Consider the following 23,482-nt stretch of genomic DNA (forward strand, 5'->3'; position numbering starts at 1 on the left):
TATGGGTACCGATAAATTTATATAAATACAGTAAAGGGCGATAAAACTTGCACATCGGTCTTTGAAAGAGACAACGTCACATAAGTGATTGGAGAGTAGAGTAGGTAGATAGGTACCTCCCTATGGGCCTATGGGTTTTATAAACACACAACAAGTAGGCGCGAACAATTCATACTTACTTTTCTATGATTCAAACACACAACAAGTAGGCGCGAACAATTCATACTTACTTTTCTATGATTCAACTTCACATCATACTTATTTTTCTAATATTCAACTAGAAAAAAAAAAAGCGAAAAACAACAACATAATTCTTTTTAAACACATTAAAAAAAAAACCGGAGCTGGGTCTCGAACCTGAGATCTCAAAAATGCAAGTCAGATACTCTAACCCCTAAGCCAAAAAACGAGGTGCCGCCGGCTCAAAATATTGAATCATATTCAGATGTGGTTACTCGGCAATGTAATTAATTATTATCTCACTAGGTGGCACTTTTCAACATTGAAAACAGCGCCATCTGTAAATAACTCGAAAACTAAGAGGTACCAGCGACGATAACTCGCGTTAAGTAGGTCGCTACACGATGTACTGAGTTACCAATCTTTCTTTATTTAATTAATCTATGCCATCGCTGAAGATCATTCCCGCGAAAATTCCCGGGTCTGTACCTATGCGTGGTAGCATGTCTTACCATCGCTGAAGATCATTTCCGCGAAAATTCCCGGGTCTGTACCTATGCGTGGTAGCATGTCTTACCATCGCTGAAGATCATTCCCGGGAAGATTCCCGGGTCTGTAGTCTGTACCTATGCGGGCGCAGCCGAGGCCCTAGGCCTCTCGTCGCCCCATGTCTTACCATCACTGAAGATCATTCCCGGGAAGATTCCCGGGTCTGTAGGGACGAGAGCAGAGCCAATGCCCCCGGGCCCCTCATGCACGTTCAGGAAGTGTCCCACACCGTGTCCCGTTCCGTGGTTGTAGTCAAGACCCACGTCCCATAGAGCTTTGCGGGCGAGGGTCTCTAGGATGTTGCCCTGGGGGAAAATAGTTTACTTATGAACCGATGACATAAAACACAGCAGGCAAGTACAGTTTGTAAGTGGTTTGTATAATTAACTTTAAATAAAATAATAGTTATTTATTATACAAGGGGGCAAAGTTGTAGGTATTTTAGCGCCGAGTGTGGAATTGAAAAACGAGCAAGTGAAACTCGCTTCGCTCGTGGTTCAACTATAGAATCCTGAACTTACGAGTTTTTTAACACACGAGAAGTTAAATACATTTGCACCCGAGTGTAACACAAAACTTTTCCCCTCACTATAGCGAGGAAAGTACAACGCAAAAATGAGTTTATCACTGCTTCCAGTAGTTCCACAGGTGGTAAAACAGATTAACCCATTTTTATCAATTTTAAAGCAGTTAATTTGACTTTATTCAAGGTCAAATTACTTTACCCACTAGTGGATAAAATGCGTTTTTACCCGCTGGCATTAAAGGATAAAACACGTGTTTCCGAGCTAGTGAGGGGAAAATAAATAAACGGCGCATAGTCATATACTTTTGGTCAGGCTTTAGTTCCTATTTATATAAAAATTATAACTTACAGTGATGCCTCTAGGAAAGACCGCGGTGCCCAATAGTATCTGCCCCTTCAGTACGCGAGTGAACGTCAGTTTCTGCATGTCTGTGGGTGTGCCCATGTGGCGGGTACGGGTAATATCGGTGGTTCCGTCTCTGCGAACAATCCATACTAATATTATAAATGGGAAACTGTGTGTCTGTTTGTTTGTGCGTCTTTCACGGCAAAACGGAGCGACGAATTGACGTGATTTTTTAAGTGGAGATAGTTGAAGGGATGGACTAGTTTATGTCTCTTTCTAACCCCCCACTTCCCTAAAATCGGGAGTGGAAGTTTGTAGTAGTAGTAGTAGTAGTAGTATAGTATGAATTTTTTGAAACGAACGTAGAAACGTTCTCAAGTATCAAAGTATTAGAAGCGCTGTATTTTCGCACCTATAGCGGTGTGGTCTATCGCTTCACATTTCCAAAATAATCTATCTCAAATTTGCTGCTGCACAGATTTGAACCTTACAATTATCAGGATACAGTTGCTTCTTGTTGTCTTAGCGCGTGCAAATACAGAAGCTCCCGCTCAACACAAAAGGAACAATACCTTTGTTTAGAAACGTTCGTTTCAAAAAATTCATACTACTTAATCACTTTATTGTGTACAACAGTTTATATACAATTTGTAGGAATAGAGATACAAAGGCGAGGTTATCCCTATAAGGGACTCTTCCAGCTAACCTTGGAGTAGATGAGAGGATCGTTCCAGTAGGCAAGATAGACAAACTTACAGGAGTACAATAAAGGTCAAAAGGAGGTTTGTATGGAGCAATTTAACGCGAGCGAAGCCACGGGCAAAACTGGCACAAGCTAGTATGTAAATCAATGGGTGTGTAATGATTGGTATAACTTTTTTGAGTATAATAACATTTGATATAACAACATTTCATATATATTTGAAGGATATAATCACCCATTTGACATAATTAACATTTGGTATAACCACAAAATATCTACTTTTATTTTGTATAATCATTATTTCGTATAACACTTATTTATAATAACCGTTATATGGTATAACTATCTATTGATATACGACTAGTATAATATAACTATCAAACAGTATAAAACATTTCATGAATTAATTTTATTCTTTCTTGAAGGGATCACAGTTCTAACCTAACCTAACCTAAACTACTTTTCTGATAGCAGTACATATGTTTAAGAGTCACAGTTCTAACCTAACCTAACCTATTTTTCTGATAGCAGCGTGTTGTGTGTAGGGGTCATAGTTCTAACCTAATCTACTTTTCTGGTAAATGATGGATCTAATTTATTGTACAATTGTTTTCTATTCTAAGTAACTGTGCTTTAGAAATAATTTGTGTTATACCATTTATTTATTATCGGAAATAAGCATTATACTCAAAGTATGTTATAATAAATGTTATTCGAAAAAATGATCATTATATTAAATAAGAATTATACAATTTGTTAGTATATTATTTGTTGTTATATGATTCAATAATTATATCAAATGATCGTTATAACGACTAAAAATATATCAAAAAAAGTTATATCGATCGATATGCACCCCAATAAAGGTCAAAAGGAGGTTTGTATGGAGCAATTTAACGCGAGCGCAGCCACGGGCAAAACTGGCATAAGCTAGTATGTAAATCAATAAGTATATTGGTCAAAGGACGGCGCGGGTTCGAACCCGGCTCTTACCAATGAGTTCTTCTGAAGTTATGTGTGAAATGCACAGATGTCATATATACCATAGATCAAGCAAACGTATCTACTTAGCGTGTCAAATGAACTCAGTGAAATCCACTGAGTTGTCCGTCTTTACTCGCAGCTTGCAGCTTTCGGGCGTCAATTTTTGTAAGTTGAAGTCAACCAATACATAAAAAATGCCTCGTTACGTGATATTCAATTGCAACAACACAAAAATTATGAACAATCAAGAGCCTGAGACATATTTAAAATTACAGGCAAGAATCAACTTCAGTACAAAATTTGACACGCTCGGCCCCTATACAAATATATGAATTTGTTTCTTCTATCTAAATTAAGTTCTGTGGTGAAATGTCATTTAACATTTGCCTTGCCAGTCGCTTTTCGGTGAAGGAAAATATCGTGAATTCGTGAGGAAACCGGACTAATTCCAATAAGGCCTAATAGTTACCCTTCGGGTTGGAAGGTCAGATGGCAGTCAATTTCGTAAAACTAGTGCCTGCGCCAAATCTTGAGAAGTGCTGGAGACCTAGCAGTCATAGCATGAGGCTTCAGGATTCAGTCCGGATCTGGCAGGCAATTATGGTCGCGCGATAAGTGATAAAATAGCAGGCCGTCCCTATCGCACTATTTGTAAGTGCGATAGGGACGGCCTGATATTTTATCGTCTATCGCGCGACCATGCTTCCCGTGCTGGTCGCGGGTTCGAACCCCGCCTCGTACAAATAGTCTCAAGGAATTAAGGAACGAAATGTCATTTGTTATTCGCCAGCCGTTTTTCGGTGAAGGAAAACATCGTGAGGAAACCAGATTAATCTTAATAAGATCTAGTAATCGCTTTCGTAAAAAATAGTTTCTACGGCAAATTCTGATGGGATTTTAGTTAGAGGCAAAATGTCGGAAGAAAGTAATGAAGAAAAAGACTTACTTGTATTGTCCACCTGAGTCAACTAGCAACATATCGTCTTTAGTGATGACTCTCTGCGGTCCTTCCGGGTCGGCCTCGTAATGTATGATGGCGCCATTCTCACCAGCACCGGCGATTGTAGAAAAGGAGGGTCCCATAAAGTCTTCCTCCTCGCTGGAAACAAGCAATAAATATACAACATTGCCCATACCTAATAAGTATTAGGTACATCAACATTGCTTATACCTTCATAAATAGTACGTGCTGTGTTTAGGGTTGTGTGTGCAAAAGAACGTTTTTATTTTGAAATAACCCCAACATAGTGGACCAATTTCCACGAAACATGGCTAAGAACACTCCCGACTAAAGGTGGTTTTCCACCGAGAGAGCGTGAATGGGCAGAGCGGAGAGGGAATTGAAATTTGTATGACGAATTTTAAATTCTCGACCAGGGGCTCAATTCGGCATGGCGAATTTGACGTTTCACGTTGACTCTCAAATGATAGTGGATTGGATCACGGGTTGTCGAATACGTGCAGCTGTCATCTGGATTGGTACAAGGTTGGGACTAGAGCTCAGGCAATGTACCGGATAAAATTTTTGTAACATTTATTTTTGATGGAGTATTTTTTAAGTTTTGAGTATTTTAAAAGAACGGACTTCTATCTTTGAAATAAATAACATATGACATTTTTATCACCTCGTATCTCCATTTTCACTGTTACTTGAAGTAAAATGTTTTTTTGCTAATAGACGGTCGTCGTCGTGCCAGCTACACCAAAAAATATTTAAAAAAAATATTGCTTAAAAATATGTTAGTTGATTAATCTCTTTGACTCAAAACTTCGCGATACGTCCGAGCCTTTCTAACAAAAAGATAAAATATTCACAAATAACACCTATTTGTAGAAATCCTAAGCACGGCAAACGATTAAATTCCCTTTTTTGGGTCAAACTTGTAATACTGGCAATACTTTTGGTACACACTTTTGGTCTGCATTTTGCTAACGTGTCACGACTCTAGTATTGATTCTACTTTGATTTTACTCTTGTGTCAAAGTGACAGAATGAGATTGCAATTCGAATCATCATATCATTACAAAGATATGAATTGCGTAATTTTACACGAATTTAATCTCTCATGGCCTGACAATACGAACCAAGGCATGCGTTCTCCTGAATGGCACAGTATATAGACTTTTTGTCGATGGGTATGGCCGCCATGTTTGGTTTATGACACTTAGACGGGGATTTTGTCGTACCAAAGAGTAAATTGCAAGTTTTTTCGGCACAACTTGGTTCCTCTACTCGTCGCAAGATGGCGTTGGCATTATTAAAATAAACAAGAATGACGTGCATTTGCGTCGGTGTAGACCCATCATGAAAACGTAGATATGATAATTTTATATTTAAAAAAAAGCTAACGTGACATAAATTTGACAAATGTCTAAAAGAAATATAGTATCTTCTGTGTAATATCTTCTTCCGTGCACGTGTGATTTATTGTTTAGTCAATTTAAATATCACTCTAAGTAAGAACTGTTAGACAAAACACTCGTAGCATAATTGTATATTTCAATATATCACAGCCATACATTTTTATATTCTTTCAGGTGATTCAGCTTACCCACAGAGGCAAACACTACTGATGGATGCACTGACTTTTGGATGCACCTGTAGGATCTCCAGAAGCTCGTTATACCGCTTTACAAGTTCGAGCCCGCAACTGTATAGAGCGGTGTTTTGGGCGACTAAAAATCAGTTGGTAGTGTTTGTCGTCAATGGAGAAACTGCACTAAAAGCCAGCAGCGGCAGCTAAGATCGTTAAAACGTGTTGTGTGCTTGACAATATAGCTAACAAAGCGAATTGTGAACTGCCTCCGCTGAACCGACACGAAGAACAGGAGCAGCAGCAGGAGCAGAGATTAGCGGCGGAGTTTGACGCCCGTCAGCAGAATGCTGATATTTATTTGGCAATGGCTCCTGACAGGTGTTGGCTAAACAAAGAGCTGCAGCTGGGTCGCGCTGCTCGTCAAGCGCTTGTCCGGCAGTTAGCAAATTATGTAAGTTTTTATGGTAGGTCTATTTCAGTTTATAGTTAAGGTGAGCCAAAAAAGCTCTATATTTTAAGTTCACATCTTAACCATTAGTATAATTATCATTAATTTCATTACAGAACCCATTTTTTCCTAACTTTTGTGTCGTCATGGGAGTGTCGTAAATTAGGTTTCGGGGCTGCTGATTTCAAAATTAATGTTCAATTTGGAATCTGACATTTGACACAAATTCGTCATGGGTATTGCTATATTATATTAGTATAATCAAGAACCATTTAATACTGGACTGACATAGCCCATACAAAAAAGCGTACCCCTAAAAAAAAGCTAAATTTTTGGTTCAAAACTAGATGGCATTGTTTTGCAACCCGAGAGTTGAAAAAAACATAATTTCACCTATATTTTTACTTGTTTTTAGGGTTCCGTAGTCAACTAGGAACCCTTATAGTTTCGCCATGTCTTTCTGTCCGTCCGTCCGTCCGTCCGCGGATAATCTTAGTAACCGTTAGCACTAGAAAGCTGAAATTTGGTACCAATATGTATATCAATCACGCCAGCAAAGTGCAAAAATAAAAATTGGAAAAAAATATTTTATTAGTTTGCCCCCCCTACATGTAAAGTGGGGTTTGATATTTTTTTTCATTCCAACCCTAACGTGTGATATATTGTTGGGCAGGTATTTAAAAATGAATAAGGGTTTACCTAGATCATTTTTTGATAATGTTAATATTTTCGGAAATAATCGCTCCTAAAGGAAAAAAATGTGCGTCCCCTCTAACTTTTGAACCATAAGTTTAAAAAATATAAAAAAATCACAAAAGTAGAACTTTATAAGGACTTTCTAGAAAAATTATTTTGAACTTGATAGGTTCAGTAGTTTTTGAGAAAAATACGGAAAACTACGGAACCCTACACTGAGCGTGGCCCGACACGCTCTTGGCCGGTTTTTCCATTTAAATCCTTCCGACATCCGATATCGGATCGGATAAAAACGGACTAAGACAATAGATACTGTATCCCATCAAAAACAAAACTTGTAAAAACACCAAGTCTTCGCAACTCAGTTTGTTCGCGCCCTTTTCATTCATTATCATTCATATCGTCCATCCCGTTCGCTCTTCCTTATGATAGGTTCAACCTCATTTTTATTTGTCGTGTCACCCGCCTTTTTGCCGACCTTCTTAAAAAATACAAGAAAATACGTCAATCTGCTAAACTAAAAGACATTCGATGTCAATGTGAAAAAATATCCGCAACGACGAATAAAGTTATAATTATTAATTAAATAAATAACGATTCGCGAGTGTACACAAGAAAGAGTGAACCAAGTAAATATTCGAAAGGGTGGCCGCCCGCTGAACTGTCGAGAAAACAACAGCAGTAAGTTCGGCACGCATCAATTACCATAATTTTATTTTTCCGTTTTATTTTATTTTATATTACAATAGTTCGTCAGGAACTACGTAATCGCTGGTCCTTCAACACAGTTCTTCTGGCGTAAAAAAGAGTTGAGATCCCTGTAATACCAAGTCGGTTAATTTATTCAGTCCCTAATACTTAAAGGACCTTCTGCCATAAATTATACTAATAGCTAATAGCTATACTTTCGTATTTTGCATTTCTCATGATGCGTCGAATAGCATTCAAATGTATAAGATGAAAACTCGACTCGACGCCGCTCGATTCCGCATATGTGGAAGCCAGGCTTTATGGAAAAAGTAGGTTTTTGTGACAACTACCAATAAGATTTTGCTGGATTTTGCACATTCAAAAATCTTTAAATAATACTCAACTCGTCTCGGTCGCACTCGTACAAATATAGGATTGGTGCGAGCGAGACGGAGATTGATTGTCAACATGATATCTATCATAATCATAAACACTATTCGAAATGGCCTCATTTAAAATATAAATTTGAAATATATTGAAAGTAATATTACTAATCATTGACGTCACGCTCAAAATGAAAGCGATAGAAAATTTGACAGTATGGTACTCTTTTGGATGACTGTCATAATTCAAAATAAGAACGATGCCGATGGCTTGCGTTGTAAACAGGGACTGAAACATGACACGGGCCCCTAGCGTCATCTATATACTTTTTACTGTATCATTTGTAATGCCGTTGAACTACCGCGTGCATATTTTTAGGGTTCCGTAGTCAACTAGAAACCCTTATAGTTTCGCCATGTCTGTCTGTCCGTCCGTCCGTCCGTCCGTCCGTCCGTCCGTCCGCGGATAATCTCAGTAACCGTTAGCACTAGAAAGCTGAAATTTGGTACCAATATGTATATCAATCACGCCAACAAAGTGCAAAAATAAAAAATGGAAAAAAATGTTTTATTAGGGTACCCCCCCTACATGTAAAGTGGGGGCTGATATTTTTTTTCATTCCAACCCCAACGTGTGATATATTGTTGGATAGGTATTAAAAAATGAATAAGGGTTTACTCAGATCGCTTTTTGATAATATTAATATTTTCGTAAATAATCGCTCCTAAAGGAAAAAATGTGCGTCCCCCCCCTCTAACTTTTGAACCATATGTTTAAAAAATATGAAAAAAATGACAAAAGTAGAACTTTATAAATACTTTCTAGGAAAATTGTTTTGAACTTGATAGGTTCAGTAGTTTTTGAGAAAAATACAGAAAACTACGGAACCCTACACTGAGCGTGGCCCGACACGCTCTTGGCCGGTTTTTTTTAACACGTTCACTGCGAAACAGGTCATTCTGACCCTGTTCTGGACTTCCCCTGGTGCGGCGACAGAAATGCGCAACTTTACCCTGGTGCGAAGCCCATATCATTGTTATATTTTATTATTTTTATATAGTCAAGTATACGTTTATATTTATCATTTTACACTCTATTTGACAGCATATAAATTAATAAACAGGTCACATATGTCCTGTTCGCACCAGTCTTAGACTTTTGTTATTCAGTGCGGAACAGGGCCTTTAATGACCTGTTACGCACGACCTTGTATAGCACTGGAGCAAAGTGCAAAATGCATTAGTGTTGTTACCATATTATCAATCCACACGTTATTTTGTGGTGAAAAAATGTGTTTCGATTGTTTTAAATGAAATTCGTTAAATACAATATAACGCTTTTATACGCAAAACGCTTACAATTTTGCTAAATATTATTACGTAAAAATATATTGTAAAAAGTTCAAATTGCTTGATGCAAAATATTTACTAAAATTTCTAAAAATCGTTTTTTAAATAATGTTAAGAGCAAAGTTAAAAGTTTTGGTTGTATATAAAAATCTGGTTACATTAAAGGTAAAGAAAGTAAGAATTGGATCGATATATTAGTTCGTTTATTTTCCTCATCACTACTAAATCATCGACATTTTTACCTGTGTCCGTTCTGGCTGTGCGGCACAAGTCAATTTTGACCTGTTAATTAATTCGTCTATAAAATCTAAACGAACAGTCATCAACTTCGGCGAAGACAGTATTGTGTAGATTAGTTATTAGACTAAATATTGTTTCAATAAAATTTAATAAATGTGTATCTGGTAAAGGTATTTTAGGTAAAATATGAAACCCTCCTTACAAGCTGTAATTGACTTGTACCGCACAGAGAGAAAGCTCAATACAGGACTCTCATGGGTTGTAACGCACTGAGAGCGAGTTCACAAAATCCGGCTCCGCAGTGAACGTGTTAAATAACGACATTTTTATTAAAATGACACTCTTAGTGACATCTAGCGACATAGATTGACGGCTGCCAGCTGGGGTACGGTATTTAGTATGGACTCTGCTGGTCCTGTATTAAATGGTTCTTGGTATAATGTAAAATACCCCATAATGGACGGTGATACCATTATGGACAAATCCTTAAAAATAATAATTTGAAATTAGTTCCTAAAAATTGACGGCATTGTACCATAAACAAGAGTAATAGAGCTGCTTAATTTTGACGTTTCATTTAATTCGGTTATTTCTGAAGGATTTGGCGGCTAGATAAAAGTCATCAGTTTACTGAAAAAAAATATTAGTAAAAATTCTCATTAAATAAGGTTGCTAAGAGAGTAGAGTTCGTGTATAAATTAATAAAAAAAATAATACTCGGTGTAAACTTGAATGAGTTTTACTTACTGTATTAACCATGAGATAAGGTATAAAACATACTAGTTTGTTACTCCAAAGATATAAAGAAATTGTGTTATTTTGCGAGTGTCCATAACTGGACCCGGAAAACTGCGTACCTCCGTTCCGTGGACAAGGAACAATTTACAAAAACCAAAATTTACAAGAAACAATCCTATGTTAAAATAACCCAAACTAATTTTATTTGGGGTATATAAAATTGTCTCATTGAGTATTAGTTTGCTTTAAATGTAAATTTTTAAACTTATTTCACCGTTCATAATGGGGGATCCATTACTGGAGAACTGCCGTCCATGATTGGAGAAAAAGCACCTTGCTTTAATTTGTTAATTATGAAGAAACCAATAGGAGTATCTATTCTGCAATGCGCTGGAAATGTAAAAGAAAGATAAGACATTCAAGTTTTAACACGTTTAGCGGTAGAATTTTTACATGTTTCAGTGAAATATCGAAAATAGGCAAAATTTCATCTTAAACTGTCCATGATTGGGCCCGTTACCTTATAGTCGTTGGATAAGTTCGGTTCGGTACAAAACTTTTTCTCTACACTTAAATAGGTTTGTAAAAAAGTTTTCGAATAAAAGTGACGTTATTCTAAAACAAATTTAAAAAAACCGGTCAAGTGCGAGTCGGAATCGCCCACCGAGGGTTCCGTACAAACTTTCAAATTCCCCAGTTAAAATAATCTCACGTTTTCACATACCTCTAACGACTTGACTAGAAGACAAAAGTATAGGTACTAATGAGCATTATTGTGTATAGCGCCATCTCTCGGTGAATTCGCTAACTAATTTGCGCGACCATATTAGTATGTTGGTTTTTCAGGGATTATTCTTTATAATGTTAACCGATTTAAACAATTTTTACTTTATTGGAAAGAATTTGATTTACGTAACATCTCGTATTAATTTGAAGTACTATATACATCCGCAAAGGTGGGTAAATTAAAAGTAAAAATCTGAAAAGTTTTTTGTGAATTAAAAAAAAGGTTTTCAAGATACAAACACGATTATATTTTTCCTGTAATATTTAGCATAAAACAAATGTTTCCTAAAATTTTCATAATTTTTCGTTGGTAAACTTCGGAGATAAGGGGGGGGGGGGAACGGTATTTTTTTTACATTTTCCTTCAAAATTCTTTTTTTTTCCACAACAAAAATTTAAAAAAAAATAGTTTATTTACGTTCAATTTGAGCTCTTTTTAACGATGTAACGATGTAATTGACCTAGTAACTTGAAATTTACAGTTTGCCCCCCTTTCATTTTGGCCGTGTTCTACAATTAAAATTAATAAATTAAAAAAAATTATATGTTCTATTTGTAGAGGTTCACAATGTTCACAACTATTCCAAATTTCAAGTTGATAGCATTAGTAGTTCTCGAGATATTTAGGAATGTGACAGACGGACAGACAGACGGACAGAGTCGCACCATAAGGGTTCCTGTTGTACCTTTTTGGTACGGAACCCTAAAAATGATATTGCGCTACCTCTTTCTTAGTTTGCCCCTTCTATTCGGGCCCCGTAACGCCTAGGGTTCTGTTGCCTACGTATTGACTTATTGAGGTGGCGTTCTTTTGTGCCATGTCGAAACCTGCGCTGTTCTGATGTTGGAATCCATGAAGAGTTGAGGGATTTTTTAGCAACTCAAGCATTTTCTCTTGTAAATTAACACTAATTAACTTGTAAATTTATTTTTTATGTTACAGTGATTCTTCATCGGACCAAGGCCGATTTGTCCAGGACCAATTTTCGGATCTCCTGGGCTTCCTGGAACAAGGACTAGTGATTGTTTCGAGGAGCTGTCATGGTGTTGGCTCTTGATATTTGTTGGAAATCAGCAGAGGTACAGGACACACAGGGAAGCCAGGCACTGGACACTGAGATTACGGGATGGCGAAATGATACTTCACATTTAAATTATATAGGGTCTATTTAGCTCAGTTAAACTGACACACTATACATTATAATAAAATTAATTAATCATGTGTGTAAAGGGCACGTATAAAAAATAATTAATTAAAATAAAGTAAACGGGGACGACACAAATCTTACATGGTGCTGCTTGAGCGTGAGCTTAGAGAAAGAGAAAGATCTCGCTTTACTTTTTAATACCATAGCTAATATATAGCATAGACAATCATGAATATCTATAACAGGTGAGCGTCAGAATGGCGGGTGTACATCAAGCAATCCTGGTGTGGTATACGTCAGGAGTTAGTGCTAGCAATGTGCCAAATGTGCGCAAAAATTCGAGCAATGTGCTCTTTTAACTCCAGAGATATTTAAGAAATTAATGACACCCGCCATTCTGACGTCAGGTTGGCGGGTGTACTTCCAGTTCTAGCTAATGGCTGCTTACTCGAGGGTGAAAGTACTGCCTAAGGTTAGTGCTCGCAATGTGCTTCCACATGTATGAAACACACACTAATTCACAGAGCCGATGAAGAGTAATATGGGATTGAATAAATATATCTATAATGCCTGCTGAAATAAAATAGCAATGTTCATTGCCTGCAATGCAGCATTAACATGCAGGCGCTTTTCACAAAAAAGTGATACTTATAGATATATTTATACAATCCCATATTACTCTTCAACGGCTCTCTGAATTAGTTTGTGTTTCATACATGTGGAAGCACATTGCGAGGACTAACCTTAGGCAGTACTTTCACCCTTGAGTAGGCAGCCATTAGCTAGAACTGGAAGTGCACCCGCCAACCTGACGTCAGAATGGCGGGTGTCATTAATTTCTTAAATATCTCTGGAGTTAAAAGAGCACATTGCTCGAATTTTGGCGCACATTTGGCACATTGCTAGCACTAACTCCTGACGTATACCACACCAGGATTGCTTGGTGTACACCCGCCATTCTGACGCTCACTATAACAGATGATCTATTATGTTCAACACGCCTCCTTATGCTTTATATTAGATAAAGATATAACGTGACACTGATACATTGAATAAATACTGAAAAAAAAAGTTATTACATCATATACACTCCAATCAGAAAAATGACTCTACATTTAACAAGTTATAAATACTTAACTATTATGGATTAGAGTTTTTAGTAATACATTTCAGTTTCAGACCTTTTACAAATTTTAAATGCTTCTGTACACATAAGGGTTTAGTGAGCACATCGGCTATCATATCATCGGTACATAAGTATTTAACAACAAAGTTTTCCTCATGTATCAAGTCTTTAACAAAGTGGTACCGCAAGTCTATGTGTTTAGTTTTCCTATGAGAATATTCCTTGGCTAACAACAATTTCTGTGCACTTTGATTATCATTGAATACACTGACACTAAATTGTTTATCAATAATTTCTGACAAGAAATTCTTAATAAAGCAAATGTCCTTGCAAACATCAGATATACAAAGAAATTCACTCTCTGTACTAGAAAGGGCAACACATCGCTGTTTCCTTGCCTCATAGTTGATGACATTATTACCAAGTTTAACTACAAAGCCAGTATAAGACTTGCGGTCAGTTACATCATCTCCCCAGCTTGCGTCTGCAAAAGCGTTTATTTCAAAGTTCTTATCTTTCTCGAAATACAAACCATAATTGATTGTACCGGCTAAGTATCTCAACACACGCTTTGCAGTCCGCCAGTGGTTTTCATCAAAACATGTACTGAACTGACATAATTGGCTACATGCATACGAAATGTCTGGACGTGTACAGACAGACAAATACATAAGTGAACCAAGTAGTTGCCTATACTGATAAACATTGTCATCTAAAGGCTGATTAGACTTCTCTAATTTGCAATTTACAGGTAGTGGAGTTGAAACTGGTTTACATTCTGACATATTGTAACGCTCAAGCAGTCGTTTAATATAATCATGCTGATCTAGAACAGTTACATTATTGTACTTGGTAACATTCATACCTAGGCAATTTTTTAATGTTCCAAGGTGACGTATTTCAAAGTGCCGTTTTAGCAATGATGTAACTGTTTCAATACAATTATTGTGAAAAACATAAAAATCATCGACAAACAACGCTATTATTATATACTCAGTCTCATTTTTCTTAACATACACACATGGCTCACATTTACTTTGCAAGAAACCATTATTAGCAAGCAATGTGTGTATTTTGATGTTCCACATTCGGCTAGCTTGTTTTAAGCCATATATACATTTTTTAAGTAAACACACTTTATTATTATTACTTTGGAAACCAGTTGGCTGTTCCATGTAGATTTTTTCATCTAACTCACCATTTAAAAAGGCTGTGGTGACGTCAATATGATCCATGCACAAATCCAACTGATTTGCAATAGCAAACAAAATTCTCAAGGTTGAATGCCTAACCACAGGCGAATAGGTATCAGAATAATCTATCCCTGGTTTTTGACTATAACCACAAGCGACAAGTCTTGCTTTATACCTATCTAGATTACCCGTGGAATCATATTTCTTCTTAAAAACCCATTTGTTTCTAACTATGTTTACATTTTGTGGACGATCAACTAATTCCCACACATTATTTTTAAGCATTGAGCCCAACTCATCCTCCATGGCACCATACCACTCGTCTTTCTCTGGTGAATTCATGGCATCACGGAACGTAAGTGGCTCACAAGATGAACTTGCCGCAGCAACGAGAGACGATATATGATAATCATTGTACCTCTCAGGAAGAGTACCTCGAGTACTCCGCACCGGGCGAGAGTTGGCCGGAGCAACAGGTGCTTCCACCAACGTCGGCTCGTAGTCCGAAGATGCCGAGAGTTGTGGCGGCGAGGTGACAGGGCTGGATGGCACCTCATCCTCACCACCATCCTCGATGGAGTCCTCGGTCGTGCGATACAGCTCAGACAGAGGTGACTGCACTGGTGAGCTTGTCGCCTCCTCTGAAACAGTTTTAGAGTCTCGATTAGGTAAATTATAATTGACATCATTATCATCGTTTTGAACATTATTACAATTACTACTACCTAAACTAGTATCACAGTTAGTGTTCAAAACATCATTGCAGCAAGAATCATTAGCACTTTCTCTATTATTATTTTTAAATTGATTACTGTCATTAATAAAATTATCAAAAATAATAAAATTTGCTCCATTTGCCGCAGCATTAGCATGTAAAAGATTTTTTTCTATAAATTTGTCCTCAAGGAACACAACACTCCTAGAATAAATAACCCTTGTAGGATTAACAGGATCTATTAGGCGGTATCCCTTGCATGATTCACCATAACCTACAAAAATATACTGTTTTGCCTTTGCATCCAGCTTACGTCTCCTCTGATTGGGTACATGGGAGTATGCGACACAGCCAAATACACGTAAATGACTAAGATCTAACTTATCAGATCCGGTCCATTCGCAAATGGGAATTCTACCCGACAATGCTCTGGTAGGCGACCTATTTTTTAAATAGATTGCTGTCATTACAGCCTCGCCCCAGTAGCGATCAGGTAACTGAGATTCCTGTAACATGGCTCGAGCTTTTTCAAAAATGGTCCTAAAAGCTCTTTCGCTCGTACCATTCTGAGAAGGTGAATAAGGACAAGTAGTTTGATGAATTATGCCTTCTTTTTTAAGGAAATCGGACAAAGTTTTATTGCAATATTCAGTACCCTGGTCAGTACGCAAAATTTTAATTCGCAATCCAGTTTGGTTTTCGACTAAAGCTTTAAAATGAACAAAACAAGAACTCACCTCAGATTTATTCTTCATAAGGTAGCCAAAGGTGCGTCTTGACCTGTCGTCGGTGAATGTCAGCAAATATCGAGCTCCGCCCCAGCTAGCAACATGCACTGGTCCGGCAACGTCACTATGCACCAGGTCGAGGAGATTGGCAGCACGCCCCGAGCTTGACTGCGGAAACGATGTCTCACACATCTTCCCAGTAAGGCAGGGAATGCACCTAGTAGAAGTGTTGTCTTCAGGCTGAAAAACGACACAACATTTATTCCCTCCACCCAGTAATGACATACCGTACCTGCTTAAGTGACCTAATCTTTTGTGCATTGTAGAATAAGGTACCGCATGAACAGCAGCGTTGGCACTCATGGATCCTTGCCCATGCAGGGACATAGAGTTACCTAATTGGGGGTCAGGTCGACCTTGCACATCCACTTTCAACTTATAAAGCCCATTATGCTTATTAATCGTTGAAACCTTATTGCCTGTGATCTGACATACATTGTAAATATTGCAATTATTATTTGTAAACACAACAGTATAACCTTTTTTTGTAATTTCACTAACAGACAATAAATTATTAGATAAACCAGGAACATAAAGCACATTATCTAAAGTCACATCAGATGAAATAAAAGTCTTACCAAAAACTTCACTATTAAGTTGCTGTCCATTGGCTATAGTAATTTGACATTTCCTATTCTTGACATCATGAAGAAGTGAGAGGTCTCCGGACATATGAGCCGTAGCACCCGAGTCCACGACATATTCCTGTGTATGTGAAGCGGTGAAAGCAGAAGCAAAATTGGTGTGCTCCTGGCCATTTTTCTTCCCTTCTTCTCGCTTCTTCTTGAAACAACGATTTGCAGTATGACCCTTTTTCTGACAATAAGTGCAACTGATGTTGGTTTTCTTCTTCTTGTTTGCAATAAATGCTATGTTGTCTGTAGTGTTACATTGGCTTCGCCGGTGATCTTCTTGAAGTAATCTGGTTCGGACAGCCTCACTCGACAAGGTCCGGCTGAGGTTAGCTGTCTCAAGGCTGGAAACGAGCACATTGAACTCCTCTGGTAAACCCGATAGAAGAATTTCAGCAATTTCTTCATCGTCAATCACTTTCCCAATGTCGGCGAGTTGCGTGACGAGCGTCAAGACTCCTTCGATGTAGTCAGACATGCTAGCAAAATGACCGTACTCCACTCTGTGCAGTTTCCTTAGTAGCAGCACTCTTCTGTACAGTCCTTTGTCTTCAAAAGTGTCTGACAAGGCTTTCCAGGCAGACTTCGCGGTCTTCGCATTGCGCACAATCTGGTACAAGCCGGGTTCAATGCCTAAGCAAATTTTGGCCAAAGCACGTTTGTCTTTCGTCTCATCTGCTTCGGTGCCGTCGATGCAGCCCCAGAGATTATCCAGAATAAGGATCATTTTAATGGCGAATTTCCAATTTATCCATGTATCCACTCCTTTAAGTTTCTCGAAGCTAGACATGGAGGTTGAGGTTATACACGTGTTCGTCGACCCCGTCTGCGCCATTTTCCCGTAACTCAAGTAATCTGGCAGTTTGCTCAGTGCCTTTTCTAGCTTTTCTTTTTAGCTTCTAGTGTCTGGGCCAATTACCTGTTGGAAATCAGCAGAGGTACAGGACACACAGGGAAGCCAGGCACTGGACACTGAGATTACGGGATGGCGAAATGATACTTCACATTTAAATTATATAGGGTCTATTTAGCTCAGTTAAACTGACACACTATACATTATAATAAAATTAATTAATCATGTGTGTAAAGGGCACGTATAAAAAATAATTAATTAAAATAAAGTAAACGGGGACGACACAAATCTTACATGGTGCTGCTTGAGCGTGAGCTTAGAGAAAGAGAAAGATCTCGCTTTACTTTTTAATACCATAGCTAATATATAGCATAGACAATCATGAATATCTATAACAGATGATCTATTATGTTCAACAATATTTTATCGTGAAACGCAGGTATCCTTTCAATTGCTAGTTTTTCAATTCCACATTCGACGTTCAAATACAACTTTGCCCCCTTGTATAACAAATAACTATTACTGCCAAGTGCCAAGCCCTTTGCACACGCCAATGGTTGGAAACTTCTGATTTATTCGTGATCATTATTATTGCAGATTTAATGATGAAGGCGCGTCGGAACCCAAACGTCAAGAATCGCCGACGTTCACAGAAGCAGCTACAATGAGCGGAGAATCTGAGAGCCAGGTAATAAGTTTAACAAAATTGAAAATATCTGTGTATCTACAATGCCAACAATAGAGGAAAAACGACTTAACCCTTTAATGCACAGCGATGTATATATGCATCATCTATTTTTGACTGTAATGACAGCATGTCAAAATACAAATTTGAATTAATCTTTGTCAAGGTCATGCATTTAAGGGTTAAATTTATAAAAATAAAAGCTTGAATTCATAAAAAAATACTGAACTGATTAGTTGAAAAGAGTTATGTCCCTTTTTTAACAGACTTTTTTTATCGAAAATAAAGGAGGTTATATAATTATTAGGGTTCATGTTTTTCTTTAACTTTACCGCCGCTCCAAATCTCAAGGAAGGGGTTCTCAATTCGTCTGTATTTTTTTTGGTTTTAGGGTTCCGTACCAAAAAGGTACAAAAGGAACCTTTATGGTCCCACTCTGTCCGTATGTCTGTCTGTCTGTCATATTTCTAAATATCTCGAGAACTAGGTAATTTTGCTATCGATTTGAAATTTGGAACAGGTATGAACATTTTTAACTTCTAATGGCAAACTGTAAATCATGTCAAGCTACTACGTCAAGTGGGGTATCGTATGAAAAAGCTCAAATTGTACATATCAAAACTATTTTTAACCGCCGCCTCAAATCTGTCAAGGAAGGAAGGTTCTAGGGATGGTCAGAGGGCGCTGCGAGTCCTTGTATAGATTACTCATATGAGAGATAATTTCGACCTCAGCATCTGTGACCTGGGTGGCCGAGCGGAAATAGGCATCTGCCGCGATTGCAGGGTACGTTGGTTCGATTCCAGCCTCAGGCACTGGAGGCCTTGGTCACTTTTTCTTTCATATGTGTAATTTATTTCGGTTTTAAAAACTAATCAGATTTAAAATTCAATTTAACCACCCTTGCGGATTTTATCGAACAGATCGAACTACAAATGAATACGAGATTATATGTAAAAAAATCTCTTCTAAATTAAGATTAAACTATGCAAATGAGTTAACATTAAGAAATAATTATCCCTGAAAAACTAACATACTAAACAGGTCGCGCAAATTAGTTAGCGAATTCACCGATACCTATAGGTAATTATAGTCAAATCTTTAAAGTTATAGGTACATATATGAGATACATGAGATTATTTTAACTTTTGTAAGTTTGTACGGATACTACTCAGTGTGCCAGTCCGACTCGCACTTGACCGGTTTCTTTATGTTGTCGATTTCTCCGTTGTTACAGGACCGATTTAATTTTTTTTTTTGATTGAATGTATATATGTATACAGATTTGAGATTAGTCCTATTTTTATCAAAACCCAGTTCTGATGATGGGATCCTGGAGAAATCAAGGCAACTCCTCGAATCTTGAAGGCATACATGTGGTGATTTTTGTGTTTTTATAAGAACAGAATGCATATACGTACGGAACAGTGACATTTGGTGCAGTGGAACTGCTGATGATGGTCAGAACGGAACTCCTCAAGTCTGAAAGGCACACTCATAGTGACTTTGGTATTTTTATAAGAACAGCATGCATTTATGTTCAGAACAGTGGAACTCAGTGCAATGGAACTGATGATGATGGAAATGGATCAGAATGGAACTCCTCAAATCTGCACGGCACACTTACAATGAATTTGGTATTTATATGAGAATAGCTTTAATTTAAGTACATTCATAACAGTGACATTTGGTGCAGTGGAACTGCTGATGATGGTCATAAAGGAACTCCTCAAATCTGGACGACACACTTATAGTGACTTAATTTAGTATTATTATAAGAACAGTATGCATTTACGTTCAGAACAGTGGTCGCGTTAGAGCTCGCGGGTTCGAACCCCGGATCGCACTAATGAGGTTTTTGGAATTTATGTGCGAAATGTCATTTGATATTTGCCAGTAGCTTTTCGCTGAAGGACAGCATCGTGAGGAAACCGGGTAATCCTAATAAAGCCCTAATTACCCATCGGGTTGGAAGGTCAGATGGAAGTCGCTTTCGTTAAACTAGTGCCTACGCCAAATCTTGGGATTGATTGTCAAAGCAGACCCCAGGCTCCCAAAGACCATAACTTTAATCTATTCAGGTATACATATATTGGTTTTTGTGTTATTATAAGAACAGCATGCGTTTACGTACGGTCGACTACAAAGAGATGTATACACTTTTTCAGCTTCTTGCATCGTAATAAGGTGAGAAATGGATACATCTCTTTGTAGTCGACCGTACCGAACAGTGACATTTTGTGCAGTGGAACTGCTGATGATGATCAGAACGGAACTACTCAAATTTGAATGAGACACTTATTATGACTTTGGTTTTAGGATTCCGTACCTCAAAAAGGAAAAACGGAACCCTCATAGGATCACTCGTGCGCCTGTCTGTCCGTCTGTCACAGCCTATTTTCTCCAAAATTACTTGAGTTTGGGGTTGGTGCAGTGGAACTGCTTATGATGATCAGAACGAAACTTCTCAAAGACGACACAAAAGGATCTTTGTTTGCTAAGCATATTGAGTTTTAACTCAAATTTTGTCAAACTCGATTTCTTATAGGTAGTCGGATATTGGATTCATGACGAATTGAGGGAACTCCTTAAACCTTAACGGTAGGTATACGTTATTGATGTATTCATTTGTATTTCCATCAAATAACCAGACATTGAAAGCAGTTTTAAAAAATACACATTTCTACACAACATGGAACTTGACTGTACCTACTTAAAATAAATTATTTAATACCATGCACGAAATAAAGCATTAGATAAATATAAGGAAAACATGGATAGAAGTTATTTTTAAATACAAATTCTATTTAATTCGTCAGGTAGAAATATATAAAGTAAATGAGTTGAACGTGACGTCACTCAATTCGATTTCATATTAGCAAAACGTTAAAATTCGTTTTGACAGTTCTTAAAGGGAAGCTGATTTGACTAGGAGGCAAGTAGCCTATTCAACATTCGTAAGTACCTTTCACCAGAACTCCAAAAGCGGCGGTTTTTTAGGGTTCCGTACCAAAAAGGTACAAAAGGAACCTTTATGGTGCCGTTCCGTCCGTCTTGTGTGTCCGTCCGTCTGTCACATAACTTAATATCTCGAGAACTACTTATATTACGGCTTTTTAACCGGAGCTACAGTCCGGTCTGGGAGAAAGCGAAAGCGCAACTTGGCATGTATTAAGTGCAAAATAGCAATAGAGTGCGATGAAAAAACATTTTCCCCCTCACTAGCTCGGAAACACGTGTTTTGTCCTTTAATACCAGCGGGTAAAAACGCATTTTATCCACTAGTGGGTAAAGTAATTTGACCTTGAATAAAGTCAAATTAACTGCTTTAAAATTGATAAATGTAGGTGAATCTAGTAATAAAGATGATTTACCACCTGTGGAACTACTGGAAGCAGTGATAAACGCATTTTTTGCGTTGTAGTTTCCTCGCTATAGTGAGGGGAAAAGTTTTGTGTTACACTCGGGTGCAAATGTATTTTACTTCTCGTGTTTTAAAACACGCAAGTTTAGAGTTCTATTCTCGAACCACTCACTTCGCTCGTGGTTCAACTATAGAATCCTTTCACTTGCTCATTTTTCAATTCCACACTCAGCGTTAAAATACAACTTTGCCCCCTAGCATAACAAATAACTGTTAATTAATGTTCATTGACTATATCACCATTATTACAGGAATGCGGAGCACCTTGCTACTACTAAAATGGAGAACCCGGACCTGTTAGCGACATGGAACTGACCAGGACCGTCGTGGGCTCCTCATGTGCCACCCCCGGATACCTTTTCTGATTGTGGTGTTTACAGTACAGTAGTGTACATATTCATGAAAAAAAAATTGTAGCTACTTTTTTTACATTTTTAAAAAACGCACTCTGCATGGTTTTGGAGTTTCGACTTCGTGCTAGATAAAAACCCCCAGGCAAGAGCAAACAATTTTTTTTCCTAGCCTATATTTGTGACCCACTGCAAAGGCCTCTCTTTTCTTCCGCCACCCATCACGTTTTGCCGCCTGCTTCTGCTAGCCGCAGCAAAATACGTCGAGGTCATCTCGCCTCGTTTTTTTTGGTCTACCTCTGCCCCGACTAGTCGGGTGGTGTCCAGTTAGCAAACTATACACCCTGTTTCTATTTTAAATTATATGTGTTGTATTTTTTTCTTGTACAATAAAGTGTTTACTTACTTACTTTTTGAATTCGGTTAACTTTAAGGGAAGGTTCTTTAGATTAAATACGATTAATTTCTCAAAAAAGCTAGCGTCTTGACTGTTACGTTTACCGAGTTTGAAAAAATTATAGTTATTTGTTTTACAAGGGGGCAAAGTAGTTGTTTAACTGGACGTGCCAATATTGATACCTGAGCAAGGGAAAGATTTCAATATTGAACCGCGAGCGTAGCGAGTGGTTCAAAAAGTGGAATCTTGAGCGTTGCGAGGGTATCGAGGCACGAAGGTAAAAGGAACTTTGCCACCGACTATATATATAGAGCAGCGAAGTGGTCCAATGATAGCAACCTTCCCCTCTTTCATTAGATTTTTATAATATTAGGTAAAAGACATGGAGACAGCCAATTTTTGGCTTCACTTTTTAACGTGCTAATTCTATAGAGCCAGGTTTCTGGGCTCTCTGGTGATTCTGTGTTTTAAACACATCTTTAGAATAAAAGCTTTACCTTATGTCAAAAAAGTATTTTATTTGAATAAAGGTATTTTGAAGATACCTATTTTGCATTTTGTATTTCAAATACCTTTTTCTAAAACTATTTTGTATTTTTATTTGAAATAGGTAAAAAACCAAAGTATTTGCATTTTGTATTTAAATACATTGCTGGAGAGCATCACTTTGTTTTTCTGTCAATGAAAAGAAGAATATAGTAACTATGTATGAAGTCCATGTAGAGGCACTGCGTTTCAATATTAAGTATCAGTGTGAGATAAGATTTTTCAAAATAATAGTCACGATATTTGTTTAATTTGATAGTCACGTGTATTTAAATTGTAGTAAGTATCTACATTAGTTCAGAGTTTATTGCTGGGTGTGGCCATACTGTAGATAGAGCTCTTTCTTGTACTGTGCCCTTAGGTTCCCCCTTTGTAATAATTGCAGTGGTTCTTCAAATCATACATGCGGTAAATAATGCGGTCGTGGCACGGAATATCTACTAGCTGAAGAAGAGTTACTGTCAAAGTA

The 23,482-nt window shown here is 37.6% G+C and overlaps 1 protein-coding gene and 1 long non-coding RNA gene across 2 annotated transcripts in view; one reads left to right on the forward strand and one right to left on the reverse strand.

Moving 5' to 3' along the window:
• The window catches only part of LOC125239303 (xaa-Pro aminopeptidase ApepP-like), a 68,927-nt gene that overhangs the window by 12,782 nt on the left and 32,663 nt on the right, over window positions 1–23,482 (reverse strand). The window contains exons 13-15 of the mRNA XM_048146846.1: window positions 4,235–4,387; window positions 1,605–1,734; window positions 857–1,034 (exon numbers count right to left, since the gene is read on the reverse strand). Of these exons, the coding sequence (XP_048002803.1) occupies window positions 857–1,034; window positions 1,605–1,734; window positions 4,235–4,387 (461 nt within the window). The remainder of the gene's footprint in view (window positions 1–856; window positions 1,035–1,604; window positions 1,735–4,234; window positions 4,388–23,482) is intronic.
• On the forward strand, window positions 18,031–22,703 carry LOC125239308. The gene is made up of 3 exons (XR_007178517.1): window positions 18,031–18,050; window positions 18,209–18,299; window positions 21,972–22,703. It is a non-coding gene; the product is annotated as an uncharacterized LOC125239308 (long non-coding RNA).

Source organism: Leguminivora glycinivorella, chromosome 25 (genome assembly GCF_023078275.1).
Source record: "Leguminivora glycinivorella isolate SPB_JAAS2020 chromosome 25, LegGlyc_1.1, whole genome shotgun sequence".
Taxonomy (NCBI): Eukaryota; Metazoa; Arthropoda; class Insecta; order Lepidoptera; family Tortricidae; genus Leguminivora; species Leguminivora glycinivorella.